The following is a 15,259-nucleotide window of genomic DNA, read 5'->3' as shown; positions in this document are numbered from 1 at the left end:
CACACACCAACCCACACACACCAACCCATACACACGCCAACCCACACACACGCCAACCCACACCTACACACATACATACATACACATGCACATACACACACAGACACACCTACGCACACACACACGGACATCGACATACACAGGCACACACACACAGATCTGCCCACGTGGGCGGTGCAACCAGACCCCCGCCGCTCCGAGCGTCACGTCTGCAGCGGCTGAACGAACGCCGGTGGCTTTAGGAGCCGCCCTCTTCCTCTTCCTGCCTACGGATGGACCTGCAGCCAACAGGAGACTGTGTGAACCAATCCAACCTCCTCTGAATCCCTGAAGCATCACTGGACACCCTTAAGGGGGCTTCAGCGTCACCACTCCAAAATAGAAAATACAAAAGTCGTTTTATTTACTGGTATTCTGGCTGTTGCTAAGCAACGTCCTCTTGCATCAGCCCTGATCACTTCTACCTGGCAGACTATCAGCAGAGTGAGATGCGCTTCTTCATTTCCCTCAGCAACGTTAGTGCAGCATGAGAAGGACCAGTGATTCCATCTAAGCTGCCAAAAACAAAGCAGGCGAAGGTTCAACCTGCTGCTCTGGAAGGTCAACAAGTTGCCAGAAAGACATGATTGCTGGACCGCTTCCTGCAGAAGGAGGTTTGGTGATGAAAACACAACATTTAGGGAAAAGTATTTGACACACAGCTGAGCCCAAAGTACCTGATCCCCCCGGTCCATGCTCGCGTTTCCCGCAGGTCAGTCTGCGGTGTGTCTCTGTTGTGTTGACACACAAAAACACAATCATTCATCAGAAAGTTCATATCGCCTCCTTCATGTCTGCGACGGACGTCTGTCCCTCTGCAACGCAACGCAAGCTTTACGCAGGAGTTCTGCTGCTGTTGACACGTCAAAGTCGCAGCTAAAGGCCGGAAAAACCGGAAACAGCTCCGGGTTTCAACACTTCCTTCATATCTTTTTGCTACTGCTGACTTTTACGCTTAAATTGTTCAAATGTTTTTGCGTTTTTAATTGTTCAAACTTTGAGAAACAATACATAAACAAACTGAAATGAAAAAAAGAAATAAAAAAGAAATAATTTTTTTATTGCATTTGTTTTCTTTCAGAAGGAAAACGCCACACGAACTCGTCAAAAACGCATCGGAACTTTAAAGCTCGGAGGTGTTTTGCTCAAACTGGGATTAAATAAATGAAACATCATATTCTGCTGTATGAGAAATAACACCATGGAAAATCCAAACCGCTGCTTTAGCTGTAAAGGACCTTTTCTTTTTCTCCTGTTTAATTGCCGGACGGTAAACCAGAGCAAACCCACATGGCGCCCCCTAGTGGGTCTGGGGTTGGAAAAAAACAGCTTCTGTGCTCAGACCAGCAGTGGTTTCAGACAACATGAGAGTTAGACAAAGAAGAATTAGAAAAGTGTTCTGGTAACCATGGCAACTGTTAACATCAGCTGACAGAGATTTCTGCCGTTTGGTTTCCTGCTTCCAGATGAGTTTTCCTAGATTCCTGGGAGGAGACAGCTGCTGAAAAAAACATCTCAACTCTCCTCAGAAAAGACACGTGAGGAGCTTCTGTAAGTTTCCATTTGAGGACGACGCCCCCTGCTGGAGGAGTGGATGCTTCAAAGAAGCCTTAGGAGCTCACATGAAGTTCCTATTTCCAGACGGGCGGGCAGACGGGCGGGCTGGCGGGCGGGCTGGCGGGCGGGCAGGCGGGCGGGCGGGCAGGCGGGTCCTGCTGCAGATGAAGGATTCCACATGAATAACAGGAAGAACTTGCAGAGCTCTGCTATGCTGGACGAGGAAGCAAACAGTCAATGCTATGGAGGTCAGAGGTCGAGCGATGAGAGCAGAACGCACAACGAGGAGACTTCAATGCCTTTTTAAGGAGAACATAGATTAGCCGGGGGGGGGGGGGGGGGGCGCGGGTAAACAGTGACCTGCATCAAAGCAGAGAGGATAAGAACCGCTCCAGCAGGGGCTTTGCACGAGCCCCCGTTACGCAACGCCGCGCCTTTTCTTTAGATCTCTGGGTGGGTCGGCTGATGAAGCTGCTGGTCCAGCAGGAGACAGAAGTTCAAACTCGTTTTATCACACGTGACCTGAAGAAACTGAAGCCTGAGCAGCTCATCTATGTTTGAATCTGCACTGTTCCAGTTTTCATCTTCATCGTGATGAAGTGTGTGTTCCTTCTCAGAATGCAAAAGCGCCACCAGTTTGATGAAGCTGATATGGAATAATACGCTCTTTACCGCGATGAAGAGGGGAGAGCGTAGACATGAAGCTCAAAAGATCAAATTCAAAAAGATAAAATCAGTTTTTACTGAGCTTTCAACTTTCCTTTGATCTTCTCTGTTTGTTTTGAATAAAAGTGCCCAAAAAATTTATCAAAAATAAGAAAAATATCAAACAGCGAGTTCTGTGTTAAGCAGCTGGCAATAATACTTTTTTTTGGCTAGCTTTCGTTCCATACTTTATATTTGTCCCTGTGTTTGAGTGAGACTTTGTACCGGTTGCCAGATCCCTTCTTTAGACATTTCTGGATGTTTTTCCATCAGTTTGTAATTGTATCGGACTCAGAGAAATGATCCCACCACAAGTATGTCTGTTATTTCAGCAACTTTGTTTCTTGTACCCGTTTCTTCCAGGCAGCAGTGGATGCGGTTTATTATTTTCTTTGTAGATTAAAAAAAAGCATTAAGTGACAAAAGGTAAATCAAGTTCAAATGGCCACTTTTTACCACTGAAATCAACCAGAGTGACGGAGAATCTACAGTCATTTGGCCTCTAGAACTGAAACAGAGATTTGGTTTGTCTGCAGATCAGAGAAAAGCTTCTGAAGCTGGATTTGCCACAAATCAGAGGAGCATCATCACATTTCAAAACACACGAGTTTTCTGAACGAATCAACACGAACAAAGACAAATAAGTGATGCAAATGGATGGAAAACCCAAACATCCGTCGGCACACATGCTGATCTCTGCTTTCTCTCAGCTTGGTGGGGGTCACAGTGTTTCTAGGAGGAGCATTCTTTTTATTATTTTCTTTTTTTTTGGTCCAACATGGATAATGGGAATTTCCCCCTGTGGACTTATTCACACAGGCTGAAATGTTCATTTTGTGGCTGAAGGCATCAAACATTCCAGCTTCCTGCCATCAAGGGAATAAAATAAAATAAAAGTGATTGAATCTATCCAGTAATGTAGTGAAGGAGATAATAAGAAATCAATCCGATTCATTCTTGTTTTTACGGTCTAATAAATTGGGATAAATATCAAAACATTCTGTTGCAGCAAAAATCCTTCAAAAATATTTTGAGTTAATCTAAGAACAAACATCCAGTTCTGAGTGAAAGAGCTTTTTTGGTCCGGGCGAATACTCGATTCTGATTGGCTGCAGGTTGTCCTTTCAACATTGATAATTGACACCTAAAAAACAAGTTGCCTGAATGTTCTATCTTACTTCTCTGGCCTAAACGCCAGTTTGTAACCGAAACAATAGCTGATCCCGACCGTAGAAAGGCTCTGTGTCCTTCAAATGTCTCTATGATGGACATGACAATATCTATCAATCAGTAGCAACTGATGCTTTGGATGACGTAGGATGAAGTCTAGCTTATAGACCTCCACTGCTGCAGAGCCAGATCAGTACAGGGTCGGTAGCCGTTACCATGACAGCCGGTAGTTCATGTCCATTACTCTGCTTTTTGTGGAAAAACATTTAAACCTAAAAAAATTAACAAAATTGCAGTACTAATTGATTTAATGTTGATTTCTTTGGAAGGTGACCGTGGTTTTGGAAGGATAATGCCCGACGGGGCGCCCATGTCAGAAACGAATGCGCTTACTTTCGGGACCCAAACAGGAAGACGCATTTGAACAGCACTAACGAGCTTTTTGCACAGCTGGCAGGATTTGGCGTTTAAAAACATAAGACACACCTGCGTCTGACTGACTTCTTCCTAATTTGTGTATTCTAAGTGTTCGCTTCGACCGCAGCGAAACAAATGTACATAAAAACATTTTTGCTCCACGGGTCAATACGGTTTTCACTGAAGTGGATTAATCTAGAATCAGATCTGCACAAAGAGACATTTAGAAGCTAAAATTACATTTTTTCTTAGGAATCTGGTAAAAAAATCAACTGTCAGCAGGGGTGGAGCTATGGGGGGGACAAGGGAGGGCAGCAGCCCCTCCAACAAAAAGCTTTGTCCCCCACTGTTTGAGTCAGTTTCAGTCTAAATACTGACAAAGGTTCAGAAATCTTCAATTCAACCTTTTTTCAGCATTGCAAAAATAACAACAAACATAAAATAGCTTTTAATAAACTTTTCAATTAATGACCATGAAATTTAAATAACATCTTCTCATTTGCCACCCATCCAAAGCCTTCTGCCCCCTTCCTGTCCTACAAGATAAAATGTCCCGGCTCGGACACTGACTGCCAGAAAGGACAATGTTCCGTCCATTATTGAAGACCAAATATGTCGTTTCTGCGGCTAAAGATAATTTTCCTACAACTAAAACAGGCGATGTTGGATTTACGGCTGATCTGTGATCATTTGATGTCCATGAGTTTCTGGACGTTTGCTAACGTCTTTGAGAAGCGATCAGCAGATCCTGTGTGGTCGTCCTCTGAACCGTGTTGAGAGCGTGCGCAGCGACACAAATTAACGGCCGAATGTGTTCTGCATTATCTTGGAATCCCCAAAGTTGACGTCAAGCGGGCGGCAGATGAAAGAAAGCGCCGGCAGGTTCCCCTTTCTGCAGTCAAGTCAGCTTTTAACACCTCGAGTTTCATGCCAGGAGGCATAAAGCAAGGTTCTAATCCAAGACGGAGGAGATTTAAGATTAGCGCTGCGTATTCTGACAAACGGGCCGAGCTTTCTGCGCCGCTGACCAAATATGGAGAAAGAGCGAGCCCTGCAGATGACTGACGGAGGCAGGAATGCACAAGCCGGGTGTAGTAAAAGTTGTAAGCTTTATTAACAGAACGATCGTTTTCAGACAAAAGTACAGGAGTAATATTGGTACTGGTAATACCGCAGAAACACAAGAGATGCATCTCACAAATTAGAAGCCAGACATTAGGATCACATGACCACCAAATGTACACACCTGAGGCACAAAAGAGTTGGTTCTCATGCCACATTTACACAGATATACACAACGTTAATACACGGAAAGAACCACACGGCACAGCCCACCATTCAGCATGGAAGAAGGGACAGAGTGGACTGAACAAAATCAATAAGCCCCCGTGCAGTGACAGCAATCCTCTCATGAACAGACAAAGTGGGCGTGGCTTTTTTTATGGAAAGTCTCTGTTGCTGCATATTTGTTTGATTGTGAGGCGAAGTATGGCTTTAACGCACCGAGACTGGATCCAGACCACGCAACCCAGTTCACAACAAAGTATTGCCTTTTCTCCAAACGACCAAGAACAAAACCACGAACGTGAGACCAAAAGTCCGCTCCAGGCGCCGGCCACTCGGGGGCGATATTGCCTGACCGAGACGAGGAAAAAACCGCAACCAAAACTGGTTGGTCCTATTTGTTAAATATTCAAATAAATAAATAAATACATAAATATATAAAGGCCGGTATCTTCTCACTTCGCCATAGATCCAAACCAATGAACCCAACCAAACCTGCCAGTGTTTGATTCAAAGGCTTCCTCCATCATTTTAGGTTTCAAACCAACAAAAAGAAGAAACGTTTTTTTTTATATCATGACATACAGCGTTAGCTGCATAGGATATTCTATGGACAGTGACATTTTTTAGATGACAGCAGAAACATCCTCATGCTTGACTCTGATGAAGTTTTTTTATATCCACATAACTATGACTTTTACCGGTTTATTTTTTTTAATGAGCCAATGAAAAGTCCTCACGAAACTAGGATTTAAATCCACACGAGCCTTTCTGATTCAACAAAAACTGTTTGACTCTAGTTCTACAACATAATAGATAATACCACGTCTTTCCTCCACAGAACAAAACGCTTTTGGGGTCAAATAAGCTTTAAAAATGGTTTGGCCTCATTTCAAGGCCGTCACACATTGGTGTGTGATAATAGTAGATGTTACCGTTAGTAAACCAAAAAAACAATCCAGTTCTATTAAAAAGACTAAATCTAATCCTGCTGTAAGCGTTTGGTGTCTCCGAATATGACATCAATTGGAGTTTCAGCTATCTTTGTATTTGAGTGGCTTCTTAAAAATGAAAGTTACTGTTTTCAACCTCAAAACCCTCACCCATCCACCTAGACCAGATAAAAATGTAAACGTTCAGATCCTCAAAAACGACCAAAATTATGTTCGACTGTTGTCAGTGTAAGTTCAAAGTCAAAAAGTGTTTTACGCAATCATAGATCAAGTTAAAACGATAGTTACAAATAAAATGGAGCTGAAGTGAGATTGATCACGCAGAATTATTTTCAGAAAATAAATGATGTGTATCAAGTACATAAAGTATATTTTTACCTTGTCCAGGAAGGTGACATCAGTGGGCCCTCCCCCATAGAGAGTGCGGAGGGCGGGGCGGGTCACCAACACAGTGATCAGAGTCAAATCCTCCATGATGTCACAGCATTTTTGTTTATTGATTGGTTATGGCTTCTCACACTGCAGTGCTGTGGATTATGGAGGATTATCTAAGAATGAAGGCAAAAGCAACAGAAATGAATCTGAATTCATCCCCAGTGTTGCTTTAGCTTTTACTTCAAATTTGGCAAAAAACCCTAAACAAATAAATAAAACCCACAAATTATTACGAGAAAATGTTTTAAACGTCTCAGTTTGACGGAAAAGTCTGCAAAGAAAACAGAGAAATCTCACAGATGTTCTGGGAAATATTTAAAAATTCTTCTTTGGTGACAAACAAAAGTATCTATTAAAAATCACAAAATGCTCCACATCTTTCATTTCAATTTACCGTTTGGCTTGAATTAGCATCCAAACTGCGTGAGCGTCCTGCAGCTACTCATGTCTCCCGGTTTTTCTTTACACTGTTATTAATATGTCAGTTGAAAAACCAACAATATTTATGGAATCACGTCCAAAATCTAACCTTGACCTGAAGCACAAGCAGTGCTGTGGTGGACACAAATGCATAAAAAAACTACTAGCAGGATGCTAACACTGTTAACAAGATGCTAACACCATTAGCAGGTTTTTAACACCATTAGCAGGTTGCTAACACTATTAGCGGGATGCAAGCACCGTTAGGGGGATGCTAACACAGTTAGTGGAATGCTAACACTATTAGCAGGATGCTAACAACACTAACAGGATGCTAACACAGTTAGTGGAATGCTAACACTACTAGCAGAGCCTACTTTTTTCTTCTGTATTTACAGCAAATTGTCTTATTTTAAAATTGATTTGAAGAATGTACAAGTGGAAGTGGAACAAAAAAAATAGAACAAAAAGAAGCTCTTCCTGGGTTAATCAAAAGTTCCCTTTTTAAAAACGGAATAAACATTTAGATGGTTTCTAGTTATTTGATCACATTTGTTCTTTTTTTGTATTTGGGTTTTTAAATGAGTCGTTTTTGGGTTTTTTTAGCTTCCAGACAGTAATTCAGAAAACAAAAGGACAGCTTAAATCAAAGTGTTCTATCTTTACCTTCTCGCACTTTCCAAAATGTTTAAACAACAACATTGGGTGCTGCCACTTCATTCTGAACACGCAGCCTAACAAACAACTAAAGTTAGCTGGACAATTTCTGTTCGTCTGCTTTCATTTGTAGAAAGAAAATCAAATTCATTTTTAGTTTTAGTTGGATTAGTTTAAAAAGTTTACAATGTTGCCTCAGTTTTACCTCAGTCTGGACAGTAACTAAACTTTGATTGAAGTAAAGCGTCTCAGCTGTGATGGAAGACAGTGTCTGTTAGCTGTTACAGCATTTGCACCTTATGGAAATCAGAAGCTCGGATGTGGTTTTATCCATTTAGTGAGAGTTTTTAGTGCAGAGGGCTTCTTATGTTCTAATAACAGCACTTTGGTAACATTAGGCCAAGCGTTGTCCTAAAGCGATATGTGTCGGCAGCACGCCAACGTCAGAGAAATGCTGGCTAAGATTCTGGAAAGCTTGCTGGTGAGGATTCGGTACATCTCCCTTTAGTTAGGTGGAACCACACGGTATGGAAAAATATTGCAGTAGAAATCCGCAAACAATCTAGAAGTTGAGTCCACACGGATGCAAACAAATGCACACAAAGACTTTACACCGTTTTTGTAAGCTACAAAGGGAAAATCCTTGTTCTAATTTAGCACTAGAAAGGTCCAGAGCAGATCTGAGGATTCTTCTGCAAGATCCCAAAGTTTGACATTGTATCAGAACCAATGGGTGTGTCACTTTGAGTTTTTGCGATTAGGATCAGAATATATATATATATATTTAAAAGGACTTGACTCTGCAGACTTTCTATGTTTGCATTTAAAAGGAGAAAAATTCAGCCTAAGTCGTATTCTCTGCACTATAAGATGCACCTAGAAGCCTCAAATTATTTTAAAAAATGACAGTGTGTCTTATCATTTAGATTCTGGATGTGTTTACTAATGTCAAAGCAATTTTGAGAGATGGTAAGAGACTGTAGAGTTTGTTTTAGCTGCATCAGTCTGTTTTATTTGTGTTGCCATGAAGGTTGGGAGTTACAGGTATTGTAAATAGGCTAATGTTGCTAACATGTAGCGGTTTCTGACTGTGTTTTTTTTAGGTGTTGCTGACAAAGTTAGAAGTTAGCGTAGTCAGAGTAAAGTTGGTTTTAGCGTTAATAGTCTGTTGTTATATGCGTTTGCAAACAACGTTGGGAGTAACAAACATTCTGATAATGCTAACATGGCTACTGTTAGCATGGCTAACATGTAGCATCTCATAAATAAGTTCTAGAATTACTGTGATCGCAGTTAATAATTAGGGAGTATTATGGTCACGCTAAAAAATGTAATATTACGAGATTCAAAGTCTTAAATTTGTTTGATTAAAGTAGAAGTGAGCAAACCAAGCAGGAAGTGAACGCCGGGCAGCAGCAGAGCACCGTTGATGAAGACGTCGGTGTCCCCGCAGACGACTTGGGTCAATCCTTTCTTCCTCCAAAGACCAGATCTCTACGTCTGTGTGACGGTTCTGTCTGAGGACGAGCACTGTTTTTCATTTTCAACGTTCTAATGCTAATAGAAGAGACTATTTACATTCATCTTTGTTGTTTTACGTTGAAACGGGACGTTTCATCTGGGCGTATGGAACTGTTTACCTACAGCTTTGGTGTTCTGTGCATGACAGGTTCATGACGTAATGAGACAAATGGAATGGACTCGGAACCCCGGAAAGACGGCTACACTGACAAGAATTTGGTTGTGAGTCGTCAAAAGGTTCAGAATTCTTTGTTTCTATCCAGAAATTAAGCTTCACAAACGTTCCACTTCTTTCCTCTTCAAGCTAGGTTCCAATAAACAGACAACGTTGGGGTTTTTTCAGACTTTTTTCTCTCGTAAATGTCTGACTTTAAAGTCATAATTAATAAAATAACATTCTTTGATCGTAAACTGGCCCTAAAACTCGGTCATAGTCGATAAAGTCTCATTGACTGACAGAATTGTCTTTGACTCTGATGCCCCCTATAGCGCAGAAAATACAATTTTTGATTTGATGGGAATTTGACTCCCCACCAACCATTAACATTTGTGTCTTATACATCCTTAATTAACTGAGTTTAGGAGCATTCCAGCTTGTTTCCTTGATAAGAAACACCTGTTTGCAGGAAAGAGATCATAATGTTGAGGCCCAAAGCTATGCAGGATGATCTCGTCTCTTAGTTTAAACTATTTTCAAAATGTACAGCCTAAAGGCAGCTGCATGTTCCAGAAGGCTCCACTAGGTGGTGGTGTTGCTCTACTGAAAAGGCAGCAAGTCACATTGAGTAACATTAGGAGGAATTATCATCAATAAATTAAGATTTGCTAAATGATCATTTGTTTACTAGTGTTACTTTTTATGCAAAAACTCAAAGTGTAACACAACACAATACCAGGCTCTGCTCTGTACTGTTTTTTTCTGCACAGGCCTTTCTAGTGATAGATTAACCAATGATCTGGGGAAAACGTCACAAACGCTGCTGAAGGAAGAAAATGTGAGCTGAGGATGAGAGACTCAAGAAGAGATGAAGTCTCTTGTTTCCTTTTTCATGACCTGATGAGCCACAGGAGCAGCAGGCGGCGGCCGCGGGACACTTCTAATCGGAAAAGAGGCTGGCAAAGGACTGCCGCAGGCTGCGGATGGTCTCAGCTTTGGCTTCGTCGTCGGTCAGATTCCCTCGTAACGTCTCCGTGAAGGTGTTGGTCAGCGACTGGGACTTGCTGGGGGAAGAAAAGTGACACGGCGCGAGTCAGAACGATTCAACCGGCGCTGTAAACGAGACTTTTGACAAAAACATGTGACAAATGACCAAATATCATTACTTTAGGAATCTGTTTCACTGAATGTGGAAAATAACTTTCATGTTTAATGATTCCATACTTTAATTAAAAAAAAGTAGCTTCTTATTTTGAAAATATGAAGACTAAAAAATGGTCATTAAAAACATTTTTTAGGGAATCTTTGTTTCCTATGATGTTATTCAAACACAAACCTCCAACATTTTGCTCATTTGGTTTGCTCATGTTTCGGTCGCACGCTCTTCCTCTAAATGTTGTTGTGAAAACGCTTGGAAGGAGTTTCACTTCAAAGAAGTGAATAAATAAGGAGATATGTTCTGTCTGTAGTTATATCAGTTGTAAACTGTTGGCGTTTGAGGTTTCTTGGTGAGTTGAAGGGCCTACATGATGCAAAATCGACTTTTTGATCTCACAGTCATAAGTATGAAAGTGAGAAACCGCCCCTTCCAGGAAGAGTCTGACCTTCCAGCTCCGCCCCCAGGCTAATGCACACGCCCACTTTCTTAGCGGCCCTAGTAGTTATCGGTATTTTATATGAACAACATGCACGTCTGTCTCTGCAAAAGTTCACATGTTGTTTGTTTTCGTGGGTGAAACACAGACAAGCCGCTGAGGCCGGCTCTAGGATGACGTCATGAAATGGGCGACACCCACAAGGAGCCAAAGGCGGAGCCTCAGAGGTCAAGTCGTCTTACCTACAAGTAGGAAAATGAGCTTCAAAAACAAAAACTTCTTTAAAAATGGTTTAGTGTCTCAGAGCTAATGTATGATTATATCCATGGATGTAGTTTACTGTGAAAGGGTTAAGAAAAGCAGGACATAGACCCTTTCATGTTAACCTTCTCATGTCGAGCTACCGGTATGGACCTACTTTAGCTGGGGGGACGGTTTCTGACCTCCTGGACCAGAGGAGGCAGGGATGGGTCCAGGCTGGAAGGCCTGGCTGGGAGAAGTGGTGGCTGAGCGAGCCCTCTGAGGTGAGCCCTGAGCTGACTGCGATGGAGACGCAGAACCAGAGCGGTGACCTCCTGCAGGAGAAAGAGCTTTAGCATTGAAAGATAACAGCTTTACTCTCCCTTCATGAGCAGGGATCATGTCCGTGTTATTAGCGAAAGACTACAGTACCTCTTCTGGGTTGGGTTGTCTAAAGAAAGAGAAATACAGAAAAAGAAAGAATGATCAGATCTGTTTTTCTACTGTCATCCAGTGCAGATAACTCTTTGGTTCTTAAGTCTTAGTCACATGCACCTGTGTGGGTGTTGCTGGTTTTTGGGTTGTCTGAAACTGTTGAGGGTTCGGAGTGTACAGATGATACGTAAGTGCACTCCTACTGTCTGATTTCCTCCTTTCTAACAGTCAGGCTGGACTTGAACAGCATTAAAAGACCCCTTGCACAGGTTTTGGGGTGGGTTGAAAAAAAACAGATCAGTACCACCCGCCTGCATTTCACCTACTCTCTCCTTTCTTACCCTCACGTGTTGATAAAGTGTTGACTACGACCTGTCACTCATAGAAAAACAACAGGCATGAACACCATCGGTTCATCGAACGGTCTACGACCATGATGTTCCGTCCTGTACAAGTTTGTCCATTTTTCGCCCAGACACGGCGAGTTTCAAGGGAAGTCGAGACTAAGGCTTCAAATTTCTACAACAGGTAATTCCCCAAATTTAACCCAGTAGCTTTTTCAAATTTGTTTCTTAATAGTAAAACCTGACGCACCATGCTTTTTTCAATGCTATAGTGTTTGTTCTGACAGACAGCGGTCCCCAACCTTTTCAATGCCACGGACCGGTGTGACGTCACACAAAGGTTTCACGGACCGGTCTTGAAATTGTAGGCGGATGATTATTGTCGCTACACTACGATAACAGAGACGGAGAAGTTATAAGACCAACCCTGAGCTTTATTTTGACAGGCATGTCATTGTTCATCACACAGGTGTCATCATCCTCTCCCCTTCCCTCACTCAAGGTTCAAAACGGAAGTACTATCTATCAAATGTAGCTTTCTTTTTTTGGAAGTGGAAGGCTCCTCCTCTGTCTCCTGGCTGGGTGTTTTCCTCTTGGCAAAGAAACTTTCCAAAGACGTTTATTCTATTCATTTTGTTAGCGCCTGGGTTTTATTTTAGCTGTAACCTATCAGGTGATGGAGAAGAGCACCTAACATAGACGGATGGAACAGAGAATCGCGCCATTTTTCAAAATAAGACATCTTTCAGATTCTGAAAGAAATAAAACTGAAGTCATGTAAGTTATTTATTCTTTTTGTGCGGCCCGGTACCAAATGACCCACGGACCGGTACCGGCCTGTGGCCCGGGGGTTAGGGACCGCTGCTGACAGATATAGCCCATAGAAAGTTGGTATCAGCAACAATTCAAGTTTCATGTTATGGAAGTTAAGTTTCAGATTAATCATCAACTCAATAAGGTTGGAGTAAAGATTCAAATCGAGTAAAGATTAGGATTAAAGGAATAACCATCGATTCAGTGTTGTAATGCAGAGATGTGGCGTTGGCGTTTTAACCTTCACTGATGAAGGCAGCGGCGTAGAAACTCCCAGGAGCACTTGGGCCATCTTGTTGATCACCAGCTCCGTGATCAGCTGTTTGTCCTCCTCCACGTGTTCCCCAATCAGAGGCATGGAGCTGTCCATCACCTGCACAGGCGGCACACATGTCAACATCCGCCCACTAGAGGGCAGCAACAAACAGCCTGAAATGCACCAAAACTTCCTGCCACAATGGACTCTTTGGTGCTCAGCCAGAATTGATGAGTCACTTTTTATTTTCTCCATTTGATTTGTAAAAGTATGTGCTTCTCCATTGTTGAGGTCAGAGGATAACAGCTTTACGAGCCTCTCTTGGTCTCTAATCCAATTAACTGCTGATGAAAGTTCCCCTGTTCCCAGGCTCGTCCTCCACGAAACAACCACCGCTTCAAACTCGTCCTTTATTGACTGATTACATTCTGCAGAGTCTTTAAGCATGTCCGCTTGCTGCGATAACAAATCCCATGAACTTCGGGTCAACGGGACCCTGTTTGAGCGCACAAATTGAATTACTCAAAGAGGAGCTGAGGAAGAACACACAAATGTTCCCAGAACTTTGGTTCTCAAGCCGAAGCAGAGCTCAAAGGCACATGAGGCCTGCAGGCCCCTTCCTGGGCCCATCGTGACTAAAGCCCCGCCCCAAATGTTGTCAAATCAAAGATAGGCACACATGCACGGTAAATACCTCTGCGGTTGGCATTGGCGCCCCAAGATGAATCCTTGGGTACCTGGGGTGTCAGGTCCTCTCCAAACATCCATCATTTGATCGGACGGACGTTTGTTAACGAGAAACTCTGATCACCTTCTGATCTATTTTAAAAGCGTTTGGAGTTTGTGTAGTAGTTCATTAGAGATTCACCTCTGAGTTGTTGGAGCGGAGTAAGCTCTACTTCCCGACATCCATCTGCTTAGAATTCTCTTTGTGAACTCCAATATGTTCACATATTGCATAGTGAAAGTGGATGCAAACACACGCACATGCTCATTTCAGGCTTCAAATTCTCAGTTTGACGCGTCACTATGCTAATTTTTAGGACTCTACAAAACCGCCGGCCACTGAACGTGCATTGAAAGATGTACCAGGTTGAACTTTGACCAATCAGGTCCGGTAGTTACGTATGGATGGCGTCCTTGGCACAGAAGTGCAACCGTTTGAAAATTGATCTTGGAGGACAAATGAACAATCGCGGTTTGTGAACATGCGGCAGTCAAATGTGACGTTCAGGAATATTTAGAATGACTTGGGTTATTATGATCAGTTGATCTGGCATTTCTTTAGGTTGTTGTACATTGTTGGCATTTTTTAAATGAACAAACTTTAAATGTGTGGTACCATCCTGGTTCATGCTCCTGGTCTTCCTCCCTCAGTGGCCGTCAGACTAAAGTGAGGAGGAAAAGCTTGTGTTGCTTCATGAAGAGTTTTAAAGTCATATTAAACTAAAAAAAATAGCAACAAACCAGACCAAAGAAAGAAAAAACATCTTATTCTGGGCTTTTTTTCATATTTTTATGGGATTCCACATCAAACCCACACCAAAGACGCCTAAACACTCCTCCCAATCAGTTTACTCAGCATAGATTCTGAGATTGGGGAGGGGTGTGTCATCCTTTTTTTTTTTTGGGGGGGGGGGGGGGGGGGGGGGGGCATTGCCACACGGGACCGAGCGGGTGCCCGGCCAATGGTGAGCAGGTGCCACTACGGGCAGCGGTGGGAACCACCCGGACTTATGGCGGTGATGTCCTCATCTGTCTGGAGCTGAATGTGGGGATGTGATGAAGATGGTGATGAAGATGCTGGACAGGAACAGGCAGTGAGGAAGGTTTCCCACAGATGGGACATAACTGCATCTGCCCCCCTCCCTGCTGCATTCATCATTTTTTCTGAATATTTATTAGGTGGATGTCATTTCTAAGGCGTCTCCTAAAGCTTTACACACATTTTCTACAGATCTGCGTTGAAACAGAAGCTTCACAGTTTCAGTAAATGTTTATTTTCTTAAAGTATGATACACCAGATGTATATTTAAATAAACCCCTTTTGTAAGTTCAGCTAAACTTTCTTCATGTTAATTATATTTGTAAATATTTTTGTTGGACCGGACGGAAAAGGAAAGGAGGAAAGAAGAGAGAGGGACGGATAAAGGGGGGGTAGAGGGGTGATTATAGTAGTGAGGATAAGATCATGAAGCGTCAGAAAGCAACAAGTTGCTGGAGCTTTAGAATCACAACTGACAGGTTAAGATGTGTGAAAA

The 15,259-nt window shown here is 42.5% G+C and overlaps 1 protein-coding gene across 1 annotated transcript in view; it reads right to left on the bottom strand.

Annotated features, from left to right (window-relative positions):
• Positions 1-4,978: 4,978 nt before the first annotated feature.
• LOC101161357 (synapsin-3) overlaps positions 4,979-15,259 on the bottom strand; it is a 150,826-nt gene continuing 140,545 nt past the window's right edge. The window contains exons 11-14 of the mRNA XM_004082870.4: positions 12,984-13,115; positions 11,583-11,601; positions 11,329-11,485; positions 4,979-10,379 (exon numbers count right to left, since the gene is read on the bottom strand). Coding sequence (XP_004082918.3) covers positions 10,256-10,379; positions 11,329-11,485; positions 11,583-11,601; positions 12,984-13,115 — 432 coding nt within the window. The 3' untranslated portion in view covers positions 4,979-10,255. The remainder of the gene's footprint in view (positions 10,380-11,328; positions 11,486-11,582; positions 11,602-12,983; positions 13,116-15,259) is intronic.

This window comes from Oryzias latipes, chromosome 23 (genome assembly GCF_002234675.1).
Source record: "Oryzias latipes chromosome 23, ASM223467v1".
NCBI classification, from domain to species: domain Eukaryota; kingdom Metazoa; phylum Chordata; class Actinopteri; order Beloniformes; family Adrianichthyidae; genus Oryzias; species Oryzias latipes.
The sequence above is the reverse complement of the archived record's forward strand: the minus strand, read 5'-3'. Positions and strand labels throughout refer to the sequence as shown.